The sequence below is a fragment of the Myiozetetes cayanensis genome, unplaced genomic scaffold, assembly GCF_022539395.1.
Source record: "Myiozetetes cayanensis isolate MyiCay16 unplaced genomic scaffold, myiCay2020 scf2-11, whole genome shotgun sequence".
Taxonomy (NCBI): domain Eukaryota; kingdom Metazoa; phylum Chordata; class Aves; order Passeriformes; family Tyrannidae; genus Myiozetetes; species Myiozetetes cayanensis.
Genome location: NW_026087411.1, coordinates 19029323 through 19055240, shown reverse-complemented (window position 1 = coordinate 19055240; position 25918 = coordinate 19029323). Strand labels below are relative to the sequence as shown.

At 46.1% G+C, this 25918-nt stretch overlaps 1 protein-coding gene across 4 annotated transcripts in view; it reads right to left on the bottom strand.

Moving 5' to 3' along the window:
* Positions 1–24188, bottom strand: part of FOXN2 (forkhead box N2) — a 33117-nt gene extending 8929 nt beyond the window's left edge. For 2 of the 4 annotated variants that reach the window (XM_050316702.1, XM_050316705.1), the window contains exons 1-3: positions 23763–23878; positions 10210–10760; positions 3572–3696 (exon numbers count right to left, since the gene is read on the bottom strand). In XM_050316702.1, the coding sequence (XP_050172659.1) occupies positions 3572–3696; positions 10210–10746 (662 nt within the window). In that variant the 5' untranslated portion in view covers positions 10747–10760; positions 23763–23878. Of the gene's footprint in view, positions 1–3571; positions 3697–10209; positions 10761–13309; positions 13329–23762; positions 23879–24145 lie in introns of those variants that run through there. The other 2 variants (XM_050316703.1, XM_050316704.1) reach the window with 2 other exon arrangements.
* Positions 24189–25918: the final 1730 nt, after the last annotated feature.

Sequence of the window (25918 nt, the reverse complement as noted above, 5' to 3'; positions counted from 1 at the left end):
CACTAAATCCCTTACAGAATAAAAGGCAAGTGAAAGCTGTTGCATGTGTTGGTGTTTTTTTAATACACACCCAGTCCTAATTATTCAGCTCATTATAAACATACTAGCAAGCAGTTAGAAAAAAATGCACATTGCTATGTTTCATGCAATTTTAACATGAGCAGAGTTATCAAGCCCAACCTGTAACAGAAACCTCACAGGATTAATGGGGTGATTTTCATCCTTAAGGTGTGTTTACCTTTTATATTTATCATATTTAGGCAGCTCTGTTTTCCAAAATAAAGCACAGCCACAACGCCCCCCAAAATCACAAAGCTGCTAAATGTTTAACATTGTAATCATTTGTCTAGATCATTCATTAAAACTCAAATAATTACTTCAGTTTTAAAAATAACTTTTTTAAACTAAAATCCTCAGTCCTTAAATTGAAGTTTGAAGAAAATACTTTTCACTGGTGACTGGCTGGTGCTGAGGCTGTACACATCTCAGCCACCCTGAGATGAGCTGCCTTGCACAGATGTTAACAAATGTGCCCATTTAATACCCTCACTGTTCCAACATGCCACCATATTATCCAAACTCAGCTGGCCATTGGTAACAGCTCCAAAGGCTGCTACAGTGTAGGAGGAAAAAAAAAAATCAGAGCAAGGTGGCTTGAAATGCATCACCTGAGCTACACAAGGAGCTCTCGCTGCACCACAGCCTGCCTGGCACTGGTAACCAAAGCTACTAAAAAGGAGAGTAATATTTGAGCACCTCCCAGTGTTGTAACCAAAGGGAAAAAGTTCCAGCTCAGCTGAATGGGAACAAGTGGAAAGCTAGAGTTCACTGTCTGGTATGTTTTCTTGTAGCAGCAATGGAGCAGAAAGGGGACTCCAAAAATGGGATGAAAACAAGAAAAAAAAATTAAAAATAATAAAAACAGCAATGGTCCAACCCCAACAGGCTGGCTCTGCAGATCCACTGTACAAAGAAATGCTAAACATCTTCATCCTTTTGTTCTAAGCTCAGATCCTTCAAAAATCACATCCACATAGAGCTTCCCCAGAGAAAATTAATGCCCAGCATTGATTTAGACAAGCTATGCACAAGGTATCTGCAAGATGAGGACTGTGGCCATCCCCAGAGCCCAGGGCTGTAATACATGTAGTACTAGAAACAGAATGCAGCCAGGGGCTTTGCACCAACTTGTTGAACAAGCTGTGCAGAAATAAAATGCATCAGGGATGCCAATCATCTATGATAATACAAATTTCAGTGTCACTAGACACAGATTACAGTTTTGGAAAGCTTCTGCTCAAAGTAACAGCTTAAATTTTATTTTAAAATCCTACTGAATGATAGGCATACTCCCCACAAACACACTGTGAAATAATTATGAACACTAGCCTTCCCACAGAAAAATTCAGAGACTCTCACAGTCAAATTTTAGGATCACCCTGTAGATAAATTTGGACAGTACTTCCAGACTCTCTCCAGCTGTACCTCTGGGCTTTCTCTCTCTCTTCAACAAGGCAGACCCTTGGGGGCCCTTCCCCAAAATCAGGCCAGAATTTAAATCAAATCCAAGAATCTTTAAACATGGAAGGGGAAAAAAAAAATCTGGTTTTCTGTGTGTGATGGAAAGTCATATATATGGGTCTTTTTACTATTAAAGGAAAATAAACCAGCTTTCATTAGGAAGAAGTCTGGTGTCTTACAATTTCTTTTTTTTCTTATTTTCTTGTACTCATAAATAAAAGCACAGCAAAACCCTTCCCATATTGAAGACAGTGGGAATTCTGCCATGTGGCTTCATTGGAACCAGGATTTCCTTGTAATCATGATTGTTGGCAAGCATGACCAGTCCTTCAGTGACAGGGAAAAAAAAGTTACCAAAAACAACAGCTTCAAATTGAAGTCATGATCTTCTAAGTACTTTAGCATTCAGATAAAATCTTTCCTTCCCTACACTTGTATGTTGCATTTAGACAAGCTAAGTAAACCACACTTCAGCATAACTTCAGCTGGACTAATCTTGAAGACCTTGGAGATACTAAAAGTTTTACTGAACTCCCTGCCCTAGGCTGAGCCTGTCTGGATCCTCTGTGCCTCTGGCTGGACAGACAGCATCCAGAGGTCCCTCTCCATCTCCATTATTCTCTACGTTTTAATGTCTGACTGTGTTTACACAGACACGGTATTAAAGCTTTCAAGGACTAAACCTTCACTTGAGTTGTACCAAAAAACAGAAGTCTCTGCCCTTACATAGAAACATTAAAGCCTGTAAAAGCATTATCCTCTAGAGCCCGATTACAGCCATTTCAATAATCTTTATTCCCATAAAACCAAGCAATACCACCAGTCATCCTATACTTTCCAAGATGACTATTTCTTAATACTTAAATGCTATGGGATTATTTTAGTATTTCTCCCATTCCAGCAGAAAGCTGGAAAACAGGATACTTCTGCTTGGCTTGTTCCAACCCAAGATGGCCCTGGCATGGAGAGAGACCAGAGATCACTGGTTATATATATCAGTGATATAGGTTACAAGCCCAACTGAAAAAGCTGCTGCCACACAAAAATCTTCATCCAGACAGCTAAGGCTTGCAGGGGACTGCCAGCTCCCAGAGTCGGTGTCCTGTTGGACCCTGTGAAACGCCTGCTCAATGTTACCAGTCCAGTAATCCCAGTTCCTCCTGTTTGTTAAGGAAGCTCCTTGCAGTAAGGTTAAGGCATAGGTCAATGTACAGAGATCTTAATTATCTCTTATCTCACCCAAATTCTTTGCTGAACTAGACAAACCGGCCACATGCCTACCTAAGAACTGAGTTTACTCAATGCTTTGTTCCTCTGCTTTGTGCTCCTCCTCTCCGTCCCACCTCTATAGGCTGACCCAGCCCCTCTTCCTCTACTGAGGATGCATGAGATTGACTTCAAATTCCCCCAAATCTAGTGCCTGATCTTAAAAGGAAACCCTGGTTTCAGAAGTCTTGCACGCTCCACCTCAGAGTATATTTATGGCAAAGACTATTTTTTCCATCCCTGCTGCAAAATCCTTTTAACAGCCTTGGAGAAAAACAGCCCTTGCAGACCAGCCTCTCTAAGCACTTCAGACTGTAGAAAAGTTGATTGTTTTTGACAACAGCATGGAGTATATACATTTTATAACCGGACAAGTGACTTATAGTAGAAGACACCCACCTCCTCCAAAGCCAACAGCACCAGGCACACTTGATTCAGTCCTGGTGAAATGTGCTTGAAGGAGGATTTTGCTTCACTTCCCAGGACTGCTTGCCCCGTGAAGAAACTGGGATAACCCATAAGCACCCAGCACACCCCTGACCTTCTTCTTTAAAACCCTCCCACAGTTAAGGAGACAACTTGGACACACACCTCAGATGTGCTATCTGGAAGCCCAAGCTCATTAAATCTCCCCACCCCATCCAGCTGCTCTCACCTAAGCCCCACTCAAGTTCTTCTCTCGGGTGGCAAATGGTAACAACAGATCAACATCCATGTGGGCATTTCCTCTGCCAGGTGGAGAAACGTGACCGTGCGCCCTTCTCGGATGAGAGGATTCACCTACCTTGGTGGTGACGCCGGCGGAGTATAAAATGCAAGTGCTGAGGAAAAAGGCTGTTTTTTCAGTGCTTGGACAAGATTAGGTTTATATTTGGGGTCAACGCACCACAACGACCCTTTTCCATTCACCTGCAAGAAAGAAGCATGGCAAATCAGAAAACCTGGGGCCAGACTGTTGCAGTCCTTTCTAATTTAATACTCCCAAATTGCAGCACAGTGCCATGACTGTACATAGGCATTCACCCCAGTACAGCCAATGTACAACATCCACACGCAGCTCCATCACCTGCATGGAAAGTGCATGCTCCTAAATTAAGAAAGTGGTTATTACGCACTGTGGAAGCGCCCATCTTGCAGCTTGGGATAGCACCTCCAAAGCCCCTTCTCCAAAGCCCCATTTTCATTCACATTTGTCCCCCAAAAGCTGTAAACCTTATTTTAACACTTGGTAAACACAGCTGCGAGTTTAAAGATCTGTCCAAGCACTGGCAAACTAATCAGCAGTCTTTTCATTAATAGGTTTCTAAGTAAAAAACCTAAGCACCCTTCCTTTTGCTTAAACATGGCCACATACTCATTCAACTTTACATCTTGCTGGATGCTCAGCATTTTCCCACATTTTCAAAACCTGAAAACGTATTTTTGATGCACCTAACAACGTAAGCACCACTGTGCTAGTCATTCTTCATATTAAATTTGGTACGTTGAAACTTAAGCAAAATTAAGCACCTCTTTCCCCTCTCAAAGCTTTCCTCAAAAATCTACTAAATAAAGAAAAAAACCTGTTTTTTTGAGCCTGCTAGTTCTTGCAACATGAAGAAAATGAAATAGGAAAGTTAAAACCTGATAGATCAGCTAAAAACTCTGCAGGTAGCAGCACCGGATTTTTTTGGAAAACAGGTATTACAGAAATGGTCATGTACCTGGCTGGAAGGGTGGGGCAGCTCTACACCTGAACAGGAAGAAATTTTTAGAGGATTTAAGGGGGCTGATTCTCAGAGCAGAAACCCAAGCTTCATAGAGCACCTCCTGTGAGCCCACAGAGGACAGCTGGCCTCCTCCTGCCAGTACCACAGGGGGCAATAATACCCTTTTATGGTCAGATGCTCCATAACTTACTCAAGACTGGAAAGCATGTAAGTCTGTAGTTCTATTTAAGTAATGCTGGTGGGTTTTTTTCTGGAGAACAGGAAATACCTTGCTATCAACAGAGAAGAGAGCCCCAGCTGAGAAATAGATGCAGCTCCACAATTTTAGCTGAAGTCACGGCCTTTCACAAAGATCTCTGAGCTGCCACATCTCTCCAAGTTATTTTTTTAACCTGAATCTTTCTTACACTTATCTTTTCATACTAAAACTGACCACAGCCTGTAAGATACTTATCAAGAAGTTAACCTTTAATTATTAAACATCCATGGTGGCTGGGAGGATGATGTAGCCACCCTAAGTACTAACAGGGGATATCCTCCGAACTGGCTCAATCCATCATCTCGATGACATTTGAACTCCGATCCTTTTCCTGCACCTTTACCAGACCCCCTTCCCCACCATCCCAACCCTACCCAATTGATTTTTTTGGTTTTTCCCTCCCTTTGGTAGCTTTGAGGCTGTTGCCCTCAGGGAACAGCAAGAACTCCCCTGACCGGCAAACCACTGCTCTGCAGGGTTTTATCTGCTACTTTAGGTGAGCACTTTCTCTTCATGTCTAATTCAGTTCAGCTGCTGGGGATTAGCTTCCCTCTTTCATCTTCACAGCCAGGTATTCCTGCCAGCTTGCTGCTATGACAACTTAAAACAAGGATTTTGGGTGGGTACTGTAAGCTGAACCAGGCACACCCTGAAGCCATGCAGATACTGACAGACGCAATGCAAGAGGCAGTAAAACAGGGTGACTTCTTCTGTGGGATATGTGTAATGTGAAACCACACTTCCACCCACCATTACAGATACTAAAAGCAGACACTGAGCAAAAGAGGTGAAGCCCATGGAGCTGCTACTGTGCACTGCTTTGCTTGGACCCTCTGCCCAGCAAAGGCATGGTAGAAGTCCAGCCCTGGTCTGAAATTAAGTGGGATTAATTTCATGTCTGAAATTAGGCCAGTCACAACTGGATCTGGAAATTCCAGAGAACCAATACATCCAGCTTTAAAACAAGACTAAACAGACTGTGCCATTTCTCCCAGCAAAGACTAATCCTAGGATGCTCTAAAATGCCAAACTGCCTTTGGAGGTTGCTATTTCACATCAACAGTGAGGCAAGTGTTGATGTGCTAGCTGAAATGTAGGTGTAACTTTCATTTAAGATCTAGAGAAACACCCCTCCAGAGCCAGTGCAGAGAGGTCCCCAGGCTCTTCTTACTCTGCATCTCAGAACATGTGGAGCAGTCATAGTTCTGAGATTATTTTTTGGCCTGTCATCTTTTTTGCATCTTTCTAATGTTTCTAATTTGACTTGCAGGACTTCATCTAGGTAAAAACAAGGGAAGGAAAGTAATCCCTATGTTTTGAAGCACTGGAGCTATTTTGTAAAGACAGTAAGCTGCCAGCCCTCAGCACATTGGGACTGGATTAAAGAAACTTTAAAGAAACAAGATGCCTCCAATGATCCAACGTCATCCTTTACCACCACCCCACCACCAGGCCAGTGAGTAAAGCCCAAGGAACAACCAAAGCAGAGCAACCCTGATGGTGCTGGTGGCTCAGGCTCCAGCAGAGGCAGACACATGTCCTCTGTCCTCCAAAGAGCCCTCCACAAGCTTCAGCCATGGGCAGCATCCCCAGCTCCACTGGGTATGGACAGTGCTCACCGGCTGCTTCCACTTGGGCAAGGTGAACCACTGGAAAATACTGTCTGTGTGCACAGGGGTGTATCATATATTCACCAAGAGTTTTATCAGGTAATATACAACTCTATCCTGTCTCTACAGCCTTATGGATGGGACCTGCCCTGCTCCTTGCCCAAATATTTGAAGAGCTACACAGACTGCATACCACCGTTACTTGTCAAAGAAGAAAAAAAAAAAAAGACAAACCCTAAAAGAAAAAAACCCTAAACCACATATTTACCTAGAAAACAGAGATTTGTTGAAGATATTTAAGCCCTGCACCCTGTCCTGCAGAGGAGCCAGTGGCAGGGCCACCCACATCCATGCAAACAGTGGCCTGCCAAATTGATGCGAATGCCACTCCTGCCTCCTCACACCTTTTCAGCCCAGTGGTACTGATTAATGAATAATCCCCAATGCCACAGCTGTAAAACCAAGTCTAGAAAAGAGCAGGGAGGCACTTCAGGACTTCCAGCTCTAAAATGCCTTTCATTTCAGTTTCTCCTGTGCTGTATAGCAAACGCTGCTCCCTCAAAAAAAGCAATTTCACACTGTAGGCACCTCTCCTCCCAACCCCAGGGCAGCACAACAATGCTTAAGATGCAAAGAGCATTAGCTGTATCTTCTGAAGATCACTAGCCCACAGTTGCACCTCCACATCTTCAGGGACACCAGGGCCACAGCAAGTACATTGGAAGGCAAGCAGGAGTCCCTAAGACTGGCTCCAGCATTACCCCTTGCTATTCATCAGCCCCACCTCCCAACCACCATTACCAGAGACAGAAATCTCATGTGCCTGGATGACTGCAGACATGTGCTCAACCACAGCTCTAACACAACAGGGCATTTCAGCTTGTAGGTCTGTTACCTGGGGTAAATCCTGACAAACCCCTCAGATACAGCAGCGTCGTGCAATGTGCGCTCAGAACAGGTAATGTGTGTTTGAGCAGAGATGTGACATACGTACAACCCTGCTTCCATGGCATGGGAAGTTCCTCCTCTTGTCTGCAGTGCTGGCTCATAGGGCATCTCAAGCCAGTTAATTCCCCTTCAGCACCCTTCAAATCATCAAAAGAAAACCGTAACATACAAATTTTTCCAGCGGTCCAAGCAACAAGAGCCTTCACAGCAGGGAAGCTCCAGCAGGGTCTTGTGGACAACGTCCAGAGCCATCAGGGCACAGTAAGTATGCTACTGCAGCAACTCTTCCTGGTCACAGCACAAATGAATCCAGTTTAAGTGTCCTGAAACTGCCCTTCAGTGCCAGCTCAGTGAGTTAAGTGGGGAAAAATCAGCAGATTCATTTCAATGTGCACTCCCAATCCAAACCAAAATATCAGCACTATGGCAAAGATCAGGACAGGCTCTTCCTACTTTTGCTGCCAGACCTCCAAGACATGATTTCATAGCTGACAGACAGCAGCAACAGCCAGGTAGGTATCAGACAGCAGCTTGCCCAGGGATGTGGGATCACAGACCGTCCCCTCCTGTCAGACATTTACACTCTTCCAACACAAGAGCCCAGAGTCATTTGAAAGGCTTTAAAACCCTTCTTACCCTGACATCACAAAAAACCCCATGCTGCTCCAATACAACATGCCATGGATTTCTCTGTTTCCACAGGCACTGGGGATAGAAGAAAGCTGATTGTGTTCTCCCTTTGAGATACAGAATGCCATTAACAAAGGAACAAAGTGGGGAAAAATACAAAATTATCTTTCCCTCTCAGGGAAGCACCCAGAAGCATGGCTAGCACAAGGCTACCAACAACCAGTAAAATAAGCTTGTAAGCCACTGCTGCTTGCTCCAAGAAGTGACACCAGAGGAGCTCATACAAAGGGGTCTGCAGCATTTCCATCACCTATCAGATCAACTCCCATGTATTCTGTGCATGATGCTATGTGCCACAGACTTATTTTGCAGGAAGAATTTGGAGCAGTACCCTCATCCGGTCCTTTTCTAAGCAGGGCAGAGGGTTAAGATTTAACTGCTGTTTGCTGGAAATGGGGAAGCTTCAGCAAAGTTTCAGAAGGGGCTTTTTCGGGGTTTTTTTGTAAATGCAGTTTCTGTTCTTTAGAATTAGAGAGCTGTGCGGTCTCTGGAGCCCTGGGAGAACAGTGACAGAGCACATCAGCATCACCTTGCTGGTAGCAGTGGTAGCTGTTCTGCATTTTGCTCTTCCTACTAGAGATGCCACATTGAGCAGCAAGCCATCCTCTGAGCCCAGCAATACCAGTGAAGACGCCAGGGCAAGCAGGGGACCATGCCAGTCTCAAGCTCCTGCTACCCAAATGCCAAGACAAGAGGTTTGACTGGTAACTCCTAACCCATGGGGGTTTCCAGTCTAGAAACAGCTGAGCATTAAAGGGCAGATCCACAGACAGCAGGAACTCATATATCAATTTAGATTTCCCTTTCCTGCCCTCATTTTTCTGAAACTCATGTCACCATTCCTGGACAGAGTCCACACAGTCCTTTAAGGGCACCTCTGTCACCTGTAGCAGCATGTAGTTCCTGCTCAGATCCAGTCCTCCTCACAGGCACACCTGGAGTCACATTAAGAGCCCATCCTAACTCTCAGCAGGACTTGATAATGGGGGAGTTACTGGACTCGTCACATTGCAATAAAAAGTCACTTTTTCAGGGCAAAGCTGTTGCTCAGGCAAACAATAGCTATCAATTAAATGTAAATGCAGGAATATCGAGAAGCAGTGGTGTTCAGTCCTATCAGTACAAGGTAGTCCTTCCTGATGCCCACTCAGCTCCAGGACCACTATTTACAGCAAGAGGTCGTCAAGCACGCCAGGCATCAGACATTTCTTGGTAACAAGACTGTAACCATTGAGGCTGACCTCCAAACACAGGGCTCCAGGATTTGTTTGCTGACTTCCAGTATGTGGTTTGTTAGTTTATTTAAAGTCAGAGTCAGCTCTTTGAGGAACAGGATGAGAAATGAGAGAGGGAGGAAGAAAGTCACTAGTAAAACCACAGAAGTCAAAAGAAAGAACTTGTACAGGAAAGAGTATCCTTGACTTCAAGACCTGTGTCTGCATAATGCAGAAACACACACTGTTATGCTATGACAGAGGTTAAAGCATTGCAGTACATTAAATGCAGGAATTAAGGTGGTTGTTGGAAAGCTAGAGCTGTGCTAAGTGTAACAGGAGATCACAAGTGAAGGAGTCAGTTTAATACTCAAGAAAGCTGTTTGGACTGGGAAACACTCAGCCACATACAGTGTACATACAGTGTGCCCCCAAGCAAGAGGACCTTGCAGAGGAGCACATCTGCACCCAGAGGGGCAACACCCGTTCTAGCTAAGCGGGGAAGCTGGTTGGCATCCCACAATCTCTTCTGCTTGCCAGTGCAGTCATAGTCATGGCTGTGGTGGAAAAGAGGGGAAGGAGGAACATACCCCAAAGTTTCAGCACTGGAGAATAGAGAGAGCACTTGTTCAAGAAGCTTCATCAGGAAGACAGCCTAAGAGAGACATCTAAAATTTCAGTCTGGCTATTGCAGGCTAACAAAATTGTATATGGAAACAAAGTCCTTTACAATTGTGTGCTTGACAGATTTAAAAATGATGCATGACAGCAAGACCTACCCAGGTCAGCAATAAATAACAAAACCAAGTGACTTTTGTCATCCTGTGATGTGTCAGAAGCAGCATTTCCAAACCATCTCCAGCTGCAAATAAAGTGTTAGAGGACATGGAGGGGGAAAAAACCCCAAACAAAACATCCTTGAGAAAAACAGAATCTTCTCCATTTCCCCCTGTATTTCAAACTTGCTCCACCTCCCTCCTGCCACATCTCACCTTGCCATGGCTTTTCTCCACCTTTCGGAAACACTTGTTCAAGGAGAGGTTGTGTCGGACCGAATTCTTCCAGCCGGTGGGGGCCGTGGCAAAGTAGGGGAAGCGGTCCAGGATCCAGCTGTAGATTTCTTTGACTGGCAGGCTCTTGTTGGGGGACTGCTCGATTGCCATGTAAATGAGAAGGCTGAAAGAGTAAGGGGGTTTGGAAGTGGAGGATTTTTTTTCAGGGTTCTGGTAACAGGACGGTGAGAAGGATGGCATGCTGTCCCCCTCGATGTCATACAAGGGGCTAACGATCGGAAGGCCCTCACTTCCGAGGCTGAAGTTTGTTAGAAGGTTTGTACTTTCGTGCAGCCAGTTCAAATTTGTGAGCTCATCGTCTGCTGCGTCTCTGTCCACCACGGTGGCCTTTGGCTTGCCGGCATCGCCTGCGTCAGGCAAGCTGCCCATCCCATGACACTGCCGTAGTCCTGCAGCTTTTTCTGCTCCTGGCGTTTCAGCTTTCTTATCCGGAGTCATTCCAGTCACTGGACCCATTTAGCTTTATTGGTCTGCAACAAAGAAGATGGTCAGAAACCATTCCAAACCGCCAAAATCAAGTTCAGCCCACCAAATCCAAATACAGGGCTGCACCATCCCTATGCTGTGCAGGAACGCCGTAGTCACTGATGAGAGCCAGGATCCAGCAGGAGCCTCCCAGTAATCTCATGAGCTAACTCCCCTCAGTTTGTAATCAGAGCATATGGTAAGCACTTGGAAACTGCTGTATCTATCTAGAAACACCAATTAAGACACAAAAATAATAGCTATTTTTATGTCAACATCTGAATCTGGAAAAGACCTTAACAGGTAGGATCTAATCCATTCAGGTCTCACATTAAGTCTTCAGTTATTATATTGTGAATTGACCCTGCTTAGAAGTGTTTGCCTTTGGTGCAATGCCCAAAGAGCGAAAAAAATTTGCAAAACTTACATCAGCATAAAGTGCATTTGTGATTTCAGTGCAAATGAAGTCTTTACAGCTTCCTACGAGTCACAGTCATTCCCAACTGCTGTCACACCTTTCTACCAGGGAAAGATCTGGCCAGCCTATCAGTTCATCAGCTGGGTCCCACAGAGCTGCCTGAGTCCAAAAGGTCTTTTTCCCCTCCTCCAAGAGCTTACTGCCCTAACCTGAGCTCTCCTGCAGAGCAGAGGGTGGTGGGACCAGCTCTTAATAGGAAGGGATCATCTGCTGGGGTGGCAGCTCAGACCTGAGCTGGAACAATGGTGCAGGAACAATGGCTGACCACTTTGATTAAAGAAAAACAAAACAAAACACTAAAAACCTAATCATAAAATTATTATCAATAAAAAAGTGCCACCCAGAAAGCATGGGCTTTAGAGGCATTACACTAACAAAAACCACCTTGCTTGTAGGATTTTAAGTGGGATCCTCTAGCAAACTATGTTAGGGAAGAGCTGCTTTTTCCCTGCAGATGTGACCATGTTAGAGCTTCACTGCACCCACAGCTTTGGCCAACACAGCTACACCAGAAGCACAGACCAACAAAACCACTCTACAGATGTGGGCTGTGTACACGTACACACACACACTACAGACATAAGACATGCCATCTATGGATGCTGTTCACCAGCAAATCTGAGGTTCACATTAACTGTAAAAAAACCACCAAAAATCAAACACACAAAAAACCCAAACCCCAACCCAGTTCCTTGTCCCAGTACATGCTATCATTCTGGTCTCACGCTCCAGCCCCCACTGCAAGAGCTCCATTGCAAGACAAGGAGTTTCCATATCACGCCTCACCAGACAGCTCTGTGCAGTTACTGGACGCTTTCTTACAACAGTTTTCAGTAAACATGTGGCTCCAAGCACTTGCATCTTCTCCTACAAAGCAGAGGCAAGGAGCTGTCCAGAACTGTGTACAGCTCTTGGCTGTCCCTCCTACAAAACCAGAGCCAACCAGTTCCAACCTGACAGCCTCTGCATGGGAGTACCCTGTCCGGCCTGCCTGCAGAAGTATTTGTCCAGCCTCCTGACTCTGGAGAAGGGGAGTGACATACGTGATGGAGGAGTGACATGGTGACCTAGAAAGGCAAGAGGATACATCCATTTTATGGTCCCCAACAGAGGCCAGAGTCCTGCCAGCCCCTTCCTGGTGCCAGGCAGTCCTGGGGTGCAGAATTTGGGCCTCTCCCAGAGAACACACCGGGTTTCCCACCAGCAGTTTTTGCTCCTCTCTTCATCTGTTCACATGCTCTTGCACCAGCAATTGCAATGCTGTTTTGACAGTAGCAGCTACACCTATGCTTACAAACCATCCCCAAGTTTTCTATTTCTTATTTCTATTAAATGCAGAAATGGACATTACTACCACTCAGTCATAATAAATAAATAAATAAATAAATAAATAAAGCTAAGTGAGCTGCTCAAATAGCTGGTCAAAAATAGCTTTGCTCTCCCTACAATTTACTTCTCCCCCAAGCCATCAGAGCAGATTTATATTGGCAGCCAGCGATGGCTGGCTTTTAACACAGCCATATATACGTACGCTTATGTCACTTCTTCAATCCTTTCTTAAATTAAAAAAACCAAAACAAACAAAGAGCTAGTGAAAAAATTCATACAGTGAAACAAACCCCAACTCTGCTGCAACCTGAGTTGCACCACTCTCCTTATGAAGATTAACTTTACCTCCTTGTTCAGCACCTCTTTAGCCAGCTACATACTAAGCTTACACCTCGCAGCCGTGTGTTGGTAATTTTAGCTCTCGGTTCACGTTACATGAAATATCCCTTTGCAAATCTTCCGTCAGCACAGTAGATCAAGCACACACCCCCATGCAAGTCTGAGGTCACTGTATTTATTTCTTAGGTGAAAGGGTCAATAAAGTCTGTTGTCAGCACAAATAAGGCCTGGGCACACTCAAAATTATAGAGAGAAAAATATTAACTTATCAAATTGGCATAGCATATCAGGTAGGCTTTGTGGTAGCATGCAAACCAATAGTGCATTGACATTTTCTTTTAGCAGAGAATCATCAGAACAATTAACACCCTACTTTTAAAAAATATTATTTGCAGGTAATATACTTACACTAACTAAATTAGATTAGTGCCACGTTTCTCTTAGTAAATGTGTTACAAAAATCCACATCTCGTTATCTTCTCAGTGCCTAGTTCACCCCCTTGCACACCTTCTACTTGAACGCATCAAAAGTCAAAATATTTTTCCTAGAAAGGTATGAAGGCCATTATTAGATTATCATCATCTAATAAATAAGACAAAAATAACATTAGTTCCATAACTGCTGCAGTTTTAAAAGGGTGTTCTCCAGTGGTCTGCTTCAAGGATAATTGAAATATAGATAGCAGAGTATGCAACAGGAAGCTATTTTAATGAAGAATTTAACTGTATTGTGATGGCAGTAATAAGAATGGTGACATTGAGGATCATTTTGACACTGCTTTTCTGGAGACATCACCTCAGCCTCAGAATATAGAACGCAGCCTCAGAACCTCTAATTTTGTCTTGTTTACTCTGGCCTGCTGCTGCATCAGACTGAAGAAGAAACCAACACTGGCAGCCTTCCGACTGCAAAGGACTGCAAGGTCATCAAAAGCTGGCTCTTTCCCCAGACAAACATCAACAACCACAATTCCAAGGGGTGCCCCACAGATGGGGTCATTAGCAGACACGGTCATGTCTGTCTCATCTCTCAAGCACCCAAGGACCATGCGGACCACAGGACCTTCTCCCTTCTCAAGTACCAAGGGCCACAGGACCACCTGAGACAGCACCGCTTTCTGCCTGCAGCAGCCTGGTGGGGAGAGACACATCTGAAGGCCCAGAAGTGATCAGCTTGTGTGCTCTCCAGAGCCCCTCTTCATTCACAGAGACCTTTAATGATATGGATATTCACAATTTTTTTCTCCATGTGTGCTCTGCCTGGCCATAAAAAACAGATGGGATTGTGAGCACAGAGCTTCTAAGCTATCATTTTCAAAATTACCACTTCCAATATTCAGGGTTTAATATTTTACATAAGGATCATGGGATTCACCAAAGCCATCTTTGCTGTAAGCTGGCAAGGTTTTGTGGACAAGCATGACCCAGCGGGAAAACCACAGTAAGAGTGAGTAAGGAGAGTAGACTGTGAGAAGAGCATGGAAGAAGCTCTCCAGTGCAGATGTTTTGATAAAATTGTACATGCTTGGACCATCAGGTTGTTTTCCTAATGTTTCTCACTGTTAACCAGCTCAAAGAGTCGAACAGAACAAGGTTGGAGGTGGCCACTGGGACTTGCTCCCCACAGTGCTCATGGACAAGCTGAATTAGCAGCACCAACACAAAAACAGGGAGGTTAAGACTGTGCATGTGCGTTGCCAGGCCACTCAGTGAAATTCATCTTTCACTCCTTTATTCCCTTACTGCCACCTTCCCTGCCTCTTCAGCTAGTCCAGGAACAGCAAGAAAACCATCTCCACATGACAGGCAACTGCTCAGCTGCTGAGACATGCTCCCCATCCCTCTACTAGGCCTCTCCCCAAGCCACTTCTTACTGAAGGGGGATGGCAGATGGCAACTATCTACCCAACTTCTCTGTCTGCTGCGTTGAATGGCCAGAGACTTGCTGCAATTCCCACAGGGATAGCCACAGAAGAGCCAGAAAGCATCCTTTGGCCACGCAAATGCAATAAAAGTGCTTTAAGCACACCTATGAAAAAATATGGAAGAGTTTGTGCTCTGACTCGTATGCTTTACCCCATCAATAAGTACAAAGTGACACAGCATGCTGCTGTTCATTGGTATTAACACTTGCAACTAAAGGCAGATCACCGCAGATCCAAACTGTACGGAAATCAAGCATCTACCTCCTGTAAGAAAAGAAACACCAACCAAAACATCTACTCCGAGTATCTCAGTGGAGGTGCCCAATATTTTGCACGGCAATTCTAGACAGAGGTAAGACATGATTCAGGGGTAAGAAGATTAAAAGGCTGCCAAGTCAACTGAGGTTGCTCAAATAAAAGTTAGGATGCATAAGAAAAGAGGTGAGAGAGACAACCTTCTTTCCTGCAGTCTTTGTGATTTTTGGCATCACTCAAGAGAATAGAGAAAAGCCAGGAGCAGAATTCCCTGCTAATATGTGCCAGTCCAGCACCCAAAGCCCAATGAAGACCTGCTCTTCCAGGCCACTCACAACCTGAACAGCAAAGCCCAAGTCCAAAGGGGCTGATTAAGCCTGCAGATGTATTCAGTCAGCAGTCTGGTTCAGAGAAGCAGGAACAGATTGGACACGACTCAGTGTTGCAAGACAAGATAATATTTTTTGCAGTCTTCTCTCAAACTCACTGAAGAGCTAACTTTGGGAAAGGTTATGGGGACTGCAAGGTCCTCAGCCTAGCAGAGCACATCTGGAGTTAAACCAGGTTTGTGTGCCCCCACATACACCTCCAGCTACAACTCCATTCTGAAAGAAGACCTTGAGCACTGATACATTTCCATACAGGAGAGAATACTTTGTGAGAGCATTTTATGATGAAAAAGCTGCTTTAATGAGGGCCAACTGTTAAACAAAACTGAAAGTTCACTTGGGCATATCTTCAGGCAAGCAGGGAAGCACGTTTGTTTTGCAGCAGCCCCTCTCAAAGAAGCCTTCACTCCTGCTGAGTCCAGGGGACAAAGCTGCAGCAGACACCACCATGAACAAAGGTGACCTTCTCCAAATCCAGCAGCACTGCAGGTGTAAGTGCACAGATGTCATTTCAGTACTGCAGCCACCATGCCTGGACTCACTGACCTGGCAAGGAAGAAGTCAGCCTTTCTGTTAAAAGATGCCACAGCCTTTTCCGTGCCAAGTTAGCGTGAGAACAGACCTGATACTGCTGCTTGATCCTTCTTTACTCTACAATGGCATCAGATGAAAGGTGCCATTTGGCACTTGCACAGCATCAGTGTTCCAGGTTAGGGCAACCTTCTCCACAACTAAATGCACCTATTTATTTCTGTATGACCAGTTGAGCAACTAGATCACCTCAGCTAATAGTGGGAAGATCTGGAACCTGCCAACAGTGCAGTGATTTCCCTCCAGGTTTCAAAAAATGCAAAAATAAATCTCACTGTGCATTGTCCAAGTCTGAGGAGTAGAATATAATTTTAATCCAGGAAGAAAGATTTTTAACCATATCAGACTTCAATTAATAACAGCAGCTGTGCACCCACCCTCTCTCCAACAAGCTCAGGGAGCACAGCCTTAGTTACAGAGCCAGGCATTTGTGTGCTTTATACAACTTCTGTACTAACAAAAACAGGCTCTGTGAGAGTATTTAAAACAATCAATAGGTGCTTTTGCATGCAAGCAACTATACCAACAGCAAACTCTTCTCCTGATTTTCAATTCCCTTGCATTTATGAAAAGGTATTTATACCAGGGCTTGTCCTGACTTAAATGCATCAATGTATATACCGTGTTATTGAAACAGCCCAAGAATGACCAAAAAAAATGACTGTCATTGCTCACCTACACAAGTTGGAGATAAACTTCCAAGCCAGCATGCACACAGCACAGGACTAGTTACAAGTCTTTGCATGTCAGAGGGAAGAGCAACCAAATAAAAGATCCTTGCACAACTTATGAAAACCCATCACTAAAAAGCACCACATCTGTTTGACCGTGAACATTAAAAGCAGGACACCAGACCACTTCCTTCCATTTTCCTCCCTTATTAATTCAACCTTTACCCCCCCCAATCATCTCTTTGTCTCAGGCTGCCCTGCTCCATACCCTGCACACCTCACACCCGTGCTCGGCAGGCTGGAGGTCAGCTGAAATCCTCCCCCCCAGCCCTGAGAAAGGCCTATATTTGATTACACCACTATATGATGTCACGTATCCAAGACAACTAAAGGCATTACAGTCTCCTGAGGACAAAACCACTTCTCAGCCATAGATTTCAGCAAGCTGGGATCCACTGCCTGCAGAGGAGATGAGCAGGCAGCTGCACCCCTGGGTGACAGAGGGCACTCAGAGATGCTCCTTGGGGTAGCACCTGTAACAGGCAGGGCCCTTCCTGCTCCTCCTGGCTTGCAAAGTGGGGGAAAATTAAAAATAATTGTTTAAAAAAGCATTAAAAAGGCAGTTACTGGCTTCTCAAAACCAATCTGAAAATAAAACCAACCAACTGAAGGACCACACAAGCTCAGGGGTTTCCTTTTAACCCTGGCATTTTTAGGCTCAAAGGGGAAGAGAGGTTTTCCAGGGATTTGCTGTAATACTTCAAGCCTCTCTCATTTTAATGCTCTTTTAAATGGCAATGTTCTCCCGCACCCTGTGATATAGTTAAGGGGAGAGGGGTGGTAGAAGGTAACTAAAACCAATTAAAAGGTCCAGTATTAGGAAAAGTTAAGAAATGCTGCAAAACTTAAAAAGGGGAGGGATTAAAACCTTATCATAGCCCAGGGAAAGGCAGGGAGCAAGAGGAAGATTTCATCTCATCTAACTTATATGAAATAAAATTCTATTTTTTTATTAAGTACACATACACACACACACAAGTGGGTTTGTGTTTGAAACAAATATCTGAAAGGAAAATGATAACATGAACTCTGACATGCCCAGACCCTGTGCACAGCCCAGAGCCTCTGGGACATTTATTCCAGCACTGCCTTCAGAGACTTTGCAATCGTGAACCCTTTCCAAAGGCTGCAGTCACTGCTGGACCTAGTTCCATGTGCCTCAGATTTAAAACATGCACATGAAAGTAGTCTAACAGAGGAACTGGGAAATGAAAAAAATAAAAACCAAACCAGCAGCAAAATCTAAACTATTAAGAAAAACCCCTGGTGTCAGATAAAGGAGGGTGGGAGTGGAATAAGTGCTTTAAGAAAAATGCTTCACTGACAATAGTAGCTCTTCAGAAGATGCCTACGGGTCATGTTCCTTAAATTCAGCACTATGCTTGCTAAATGGACTAACATGCAAACAAATGTAAGCCATTGATACCTTCACAAGTGAGCCGTTGGAGCAAATGCCTTGCAAAAGAATTCTGATGCTAATTCCCTTTCCAGGGTAACCCTTCCACATGTTTCTCTACCATCCCCTTGAAACAGAAGTGAACATAGCTACATTTCAGCTGGTGTCAGTGCCAATCTACCAATGCTAGAAAACAAACTGTCTTCTACATGCAGCTTTTTCTGCCTTCTTCAGCTTTAAAGTACCAAAACTCCTGACTTTCAGCTGAAAACAATTTGAAGCTTCGCCCCAAGTGCCTCTTCTGCAAGATTTAATTTGGGAGCAACATCAGAGCTGTATCACAAGGCCACTGCCACACTGCCAGTACAACTCTGTGATTGTGAAGCTGTCCCCCACTTGCTGCTTCCCAGCTCCTGCTCTCAAAGCACAAGTTTTCCTCCAGAGCTCCAGGGAAGGCAAAGCGATGCTCTTCGCCCTGCTGACCCCCCTGGCCAGCTTGCTTTTACTTTTATTCCACAAGCGTCAAACTTGGCTGTTTAAAAAAAAAAAAAAAAAAAAAAGTCCTACTTTTGACTGCTCAACATCCCTAAAGTAAAATTAAACTGGCTGATAAGCGGTCTGGTGATGGTCCTCACAAAGCAGATGAGAGACTGCTGCTTGGCAGCAAGCTTCCCAACTCCCACTCGCTCAGCTCTACTTTGTGCAACTTCTCCAGGCACTGAGCTCTCTCCATATACAGTAATTAACTTTTAGGCAACCACGTACTTGCCCCAAGCCTTAGCACAATGGAATCCAGTGAGAGTGTTAAAAAAGAAAGCAAACAGGGGACCACACTAGAACTGGGAAACCAGAAGTAGCTACAAACTGCAAGATAGGAATGCACTAAAAACAACCTGAGAGAAGAAACGAGGCCTGAGCCTGGAGTGGAGATGCACTGCTCCAGGAGATGGGCTTTGGCAACACATCCTGTCACACATCAGGAAGCCCACAATAAAAACATGATGGTAGTTGGTACAACACGCACTGGTGAGACACTCGGATGCATAAGCAAAGTACCACAAGGATGGAGCAGCACCCCCCACACACCACCCTTCCAGCACTCAGCAGATGGAAAACGTGGTCACACCGATAAAGTCAGAGGTACCCAACCATGCTGTTCAAAGGCACACTGAGGAGTGGGGGTCTGTGACTGCAGTGCAGAGAGCAGGTCTGTTGCTGGTCGGAGGGGAAGGCCAGCAGACAGCCAAAAGCACCGCAGCTGGAGGCTGCAGACCTGATCCCAGCTCACTGCTGCACTTCAAACCAATACCATTAGCAAGTTCAGTGGAGCAGTGACAGCCACCTCAGACCACAACTACCATCCTGCCAGGCACTCAACATACACCAGTGACCCGAGTAAATCGTGTTAGGATGTTCTGCCAGCAGGAACTGGGTAAAAACATTTCCAAATTATAATCTAATCCTTACAGAGTGTGCAGAAGAGCAACGCTGGAGGGTGATTCCTGTGGCAGCAGTAGTCAATTTAGTGGAGTCCCTAACGTTCCCTAACTTTTGAGGAAAAAGTAGGGAGCTGTAAGTCTAGTCTGAACATAATGCAAAAAAACTTGAATGCACTAGGAAAAACAAAAAAAGTCAAAATCCACACTGTTGACTTTTAGTATAAATATTCCTATCTGCGCAAATTCCAGGCTACTCTTAAAATGGTCCTGGTACCCCTGAGCAATCATTTGTTAACATGGGTGTTCCTGCCCCAGACACAACATCCGGGTTTCCCGGTTGCAGCCCTGCAGGCACTCGGCCTGAGCACTCAGCAGTGCTCTCCAGACGGGAGAGTGACCCAACCCTCACACTTCCACAGCCATAATGTTTTATAGGGAGGAGGCAGAGCACCCAGGGGTCATAAAGACTCTGGCTGACATCAGGCAGCATTTCTTCCCTTCCATGTAATTTACTACCAAAGCACAGGTGAACTGCCTCCCACTTGCTGACTGAAATTGTACTTTGGGAGTACCCCTGACCATCACTGCATGCTTTTACCCGTCCTGGCGTGGATGGGACTGAGAGCTCATCATCATACAGCACACACTAAGTCAGAAGATGTGTAATGTGACAGGGAACAAATAAACATGTATCACACATAAAGGTCCAGCCAGATAAAAAGTGAAGAAGCATCTCAGGGTTTTCTTGTTTTACTTGTGGGTGTCTAATCCGGGAGCCAAAGGCAGCCTCTGGATCTGGGAAAAGACACCCCACATGCACCCACCCTGAGCCTCTCAGTGCTGCAGCAGGACATGGACAGGGTTTGCAGCCTGCAAGTGTGCACTTGTCGAGGCACGGCCGCATGCTGACGTGAGTCACCAGTGCCGCTGACAGCGGCGCCTCAGCGCAGGAAGTTGCCCAACACTGTTTCGGTTGTCGGGTGGCAACACACACAATGGGATGAGGCACTCGCTGCCTTCATCTACTTCCCTCAGAAAAAGTTATTATCAGTGCAGTGACATCCTATAGACACAAGCTTATACACAATACATTCATTTACCAGGAGGGGAGGAACAGCAACTGCCATGGCAAGAAAACTCAAGGAGCCGAAAGGAATAAGCCAAAGTTAAACCTGTGCTAAGAGGTAGTGAGCATGCATCCAAACTGCTGACAGACTTTACTTACAGGGACTAAAGGCTGCTTTTCACTGATCTGCAGAGAGGAAAGGAAAGTTGTGCTTCACACAGCTTGTTTTGCACCACAGTAGTGCAGTTAAAGTACCCCATTGCAGGGAACAGTGTTAAGGGATGCACGGCAGCGATGGCTGTGGGCACGCAGTCACTCCTCCCAACACCCATGCTTCCTGCCACCTCCCTGGCTCTAATCCCACTGTGCAGCTCCCCCTGATAAGGTATCACGAACCTGCACATGGGAAAAGTCTTCTGAGAGCTTGGGGTATTTCCTCTCAAATACCAGCTCCTTTTAACCCCAACAGTGAGAAGTCAAGGAGTAACAGCAGGAGAAGAAGGTGGAATTACAACCTCAGCGAAACCAACATAAAACCTTCTGCTGCTCTTATGGGAACTAACATTTCTGCACAAGAACTGCATGGCTTTTTACCAGTTTAAACTATATCCATATATAGCATCTTCAGATGCCAAACCATCTCATTCACCAAAAGAGTTTCCTTTTGCTCAACATGTCAGGTTTTCAAGTCTATTGCACTGAGTGGACAGAGTCTGTGGTTAATAAAGATAGTAAAAATCAGCCTGACGTGTCCCAAAGCCTCTGTCTTCTTTCTTAAGCACTACGCTCCTTTGCCAGGCAGCACTTCTCATTCAAGGGGACCATTACACAACCCTGTACCTGCCCCATTACTTACTGGACTGGCATGTCCTGACACTCAGATAGTTGCTGTCAAGGCTGGTGCCTTCAATCCCAAGCTCCTCAGAGGACATGGGAAGGCTTCTCAAGCAAGAAAATCTGTGGTTGTTGCAGCTGTTGAAGCAGCACACTCCTTGGTTAGTGTCCCTTTTAGACAAAAAATATCTTACTTTTGGGCTGAAAAATCCCTGCGGAGCTCCTTCAGCACAGCCTCAGTGGCAGTACCCAAAGCAGGTCACAACTTCATCCTCTGGTCTAGATGCTGCCAACAAAGACATTAACCAAGTTTTATTCCAGCAAGGTCCCTGAGAGTGCTCAGGGCCACATGCCTGGATTGATACGGGGTCAGTGCCTCCAGCTTTCCTCAGGACCCAAAGGGCAGGCAATGCAGCATCTCCACCACAGTCTGCAGGTGTAAACACTGTACAGCAGCACCACTCACTGTAGGGGAGCATTTGATAATAATAAAAAAAAACCAAAAACAAACCTAAAAGCACAGAACTTTTCAGGCAACTCAAACATACAAAGTGGGAATTACCATGCCCTCTCTATTTCTACAAAAGTCAAGTCACACAGCTGGACACAAGTGAGCCCCCAGCAGAAGGTGAAGTGCAGTGGCAGCACACAGCTGAGCTCAAAGATAACATATCCTGGCACTCAGCTAAGTTCATCAAGCTGTGTGCTGCATTATTTGCTACTACAGAGCTTTCAGTTCACAGTTGTGTCCAACTACCTTCTGCAGAGCTTGGGAAACATGAGTTGGCACCTGCCAAGAAAAAAACAACAAACAACAACCTGCTAACTAGTTTAAGTTTTCTGACATAATATAATGTCAGCTTAATTTTTCTTGCATAGATGTAGCATAACACCACACTTCTACAAGGGAAAAAAAACACCCAATCATTACTAAATCCGTCTAAATGCAAGTTCACCAATAATGAGATTTGGGCAGTATATATGCATATATATGGTATATTACACATAAAGTTAGCTTGATTTCATACGTTAACCACAGAGCAAGTTACCTTCTCAGCAATAAAGTCCACCATAATTCAGCATTTTTAACTTCACATTTTTGCATACAGCATCCATCCCTAGGCAAGCACCACGGCGGGAACATGAGTTATTGGGCCCTCCTCAAGGTTACCCCTTTTTTCTGGTTTTACTCTTTGTTTGGGCCTTGTCAGAATCCAAACCTTTACCAACAAAAGCCAGTTTCCGCTCCCATAGAATCTGGGCAACCAAGCACGTTGGTGCGTCCAAGCCGGACTAAGGCGGGAGAGCAGTGGGATGCTGCTCCTCTCTGCTGCCACCAACTCGTTGCCCAACTTCACCAAAAGAAAAACACAAAAGAGATGGAAAACTCCTAAGGGCCACGTGCAGATAGATCCCAGCCTCACCTCGAGCACCTTATCAGGCGTTTCCCGGATTTCAACCCAAAAAGCGGGAACCCCGGAACGCCTCCCCTACTCCCCCCTCACCTCTGCAAACCACAGACTTTCTGCACATCCATGGGGGCTTCCCGCCGCTCCGGGGACGGCGGGGCGCAGCGGAACAACGCCAAAAGCGTCCCTATTTAGTTAAATGAAGCGCCCGAGGGTTTTCATGGGGGCGACCCGGAGGAGAGGGGCACGTCGGGGCCGCGCTCCCGGGTCCCGGCGCCGGGCTGGCCCCGCTCTCCATCCCCGCCGCTGGAAGCGCGCACGGAGCGCGGGACTGCCCTGCCGGGGGAGCGGGGAGGAAGGGAAATGGGGTGGGGGGTCACCCGCGTAAATCCCGCGCGCGGAAGCTCGGCGGAGCCGCGACGGGAGGAGCAGCAGCGGAGCGGGGTGTGGGGAGCGGGTCCGCGGCCGCCGTGGGGAGAGGGGGTGTCCCCACGCACCCCGCGCATCGCCATCGGAGGGAGCACCGCCCCCGCGCGCTGTCCCCACGCGGGGCACTGGGGGACACCAGTCCCTCCCCACGCCATCCCCACCCCCGCCCCGAGCCAGCGAGACCCGCCGCCCCGCTCCCCGCGCTTCTCCCTTTCCCCCCCCGCGGAACCCTCCCGGAGCGTCGGAAAAAAAAAAACCACCAAAAAAAACCCCATCCCCCAAACCCACGGAAAGCCCGAAAACTAAACCCCAAAACAAGCGGGGGGGGTGGGGGGTGAGCGACAAAAGGCGGGCGTGAGGACGCGGGGAGCGGGGGGGCAGCGCGGGCGGCACTCACCGCGGTCATGGAGCCGCGCGGCCGGCGGCGGACACAATATGGCAGCGGGGGGATGTGTCAGGGAGCAGCTGCTCCCTGCGCAGCGGCGGCGGCGCCGCCCTCCCCGCCGCGCTCCCCATGGCAACCGGGAACAAGCACGGCCCCCCCCGCTCTCTCAGCGCCGGGGCCGCCTCTGGCACCGCCGCCGCCGCCCTCCCCGCGCCCGCCGGGGCGGTGCGGGCTGCGAGCGGCTTCCAGGCTCCGCATCCCGCCCGCCACGAGCATCCTCCTCGCCGGGTCGTAAAAGTTCCCCTTCCTCCCCTTTCTCTCCTCCCCCCCAGAAAAAAAAAAATACAAAATTTCAAACATAAACCCTCTTTCTAGTTTCTCTTCGCTCTCCTCACCTTCTTTATAGTTATTCTTTCTGTCCTCTGAACAAAAATGAAGCCGGCCGCCGTGTTTGCTCTGCGTTGTAGCACATTGTTCCTCTGCTCGTGCCTTCGGCTTTAAGCTTTCCAGGGCAAGAACTCGGCTGTTTGCTCGGCGGGGCTGAGCAATCCTGCGTGTACACTTGCAGTTTTACAACATCGTAAAGAGGACCTCGGGAAGTCGCTCATAGGGAGGAACTTTGGTTTGGACCTGTTCTTCCACTACAAAAAAAGTTTATTCACTTTTCCCGGGTTTCCTCACCTTCTGAAGGACACAGCTTATGCCTGCTTCATGATGACTTGTGGTAATTTTATTTATAAGGAACGATGGCAATGTGTTTCAAGGAAATTCCCCCACTCCTCCTTAGGAGGAACCAGTTGTTGGTTGGTTTTTTTTTTATAATTTGAAACAATTTCAGAGAACAACCTTTTGGGGTTTTTAAGTGTGAGGATGTATCAGGCTCAGGGTTATAGCAGGCAGAATATTCTCCCAAGGGCAGAGGATTGAATCCAGTGGCTGCACCATGAAGCATAACCAGCTTCAGAAACAGAACCCAACCACACAGTTTTGACCAGAATAAATTATTCTCAGCAACTTTCATTTAGCTCCTACCTAATTTCCACTGATTGATGCATTATGATTCATTCAACCTCTTCTTTTTCCTTTTACAGCCTCAGAAGTTAGCCAGGGCCTTCCTACCATCTCTGCAGACAACAGAAATGCACTCGTATTAATTATGTATTACTAAAGCCATCTAATGCTGAAAGCACCCTCCATTCCTAAATCATTAAAAATAGAACTAGCACTGCTGGTACCAGCAATGCTTTGCCTGTAAGAGACTCTTTTGCCTAAATTCCTATCCCACAGAAAGTGCACATCGGCGTACCTTGTCTACCTTTCACACCTCAGCTGCTTTGGCATAGGGAGGAGCAGGGCTGAGCAGAGTGTTGTTTGCCTGTTGGGATCAGGGTGTGTTGCTTTGACTTTTGACCAGCTGGGCGGCAACCTCAAGGAGAGACATTTGAATCCAGGATCCCTTCGGCTTCAGTTTCTTATGTGAAAGGTTCAACGTGGGCTACCGAAGGTGGTATCTATTCTCAGCCTTTGACTGCATTTACACCCTGGCCTTTAGAGTGGGTCTGCTCACAGGTTTTTTCCATTTACCCCTTAAAAATGCAATCTGGGTTCTGTAAGAACACACGTTTTCTCACCCTTTATAATTTAGTGGTACAAAAAAACCCACCATAAAACCAAACAAGAATTAAAAAGATAAAAGCTGTACGTGCCCTGAAGTCGCCACCCCCTCACAGACTTGGTCTTTGGACGGGCATTTTATTTAAACAAAATTGTAGCAGAGCACTTCAAATAAAATAAAATGTTTCCACATCTCCCAGAAAACATTGCCACCTTTATCTTTCTCAGCCCTCCCTACTCTCAACATACCGGCATAAGGTCCTTGTGCCTTTAAGCTGTACTTCCTTGTTCAAATTCCAGCAATTTTGCATCAATAAAGACAGTGAGGTTTCTTGGAACACCTTCTGAATCTCCCCCTTACCTCTGAGTCTAACCACAGTCACCTTCACTCAGCCTGTGAAGTCACCAGTGGCTGCAGCAGTGCATCTGGGGACAGGGAACAGAAGAAAGTCCAGCACAATCCCTAGAGAGGCTTAAACTTTTTGCCTTATGTCGTACTCATCTCCATAACATGCAGTAGTCAGAGTTACTCTTTCAGCAGTGCATAGACAGTT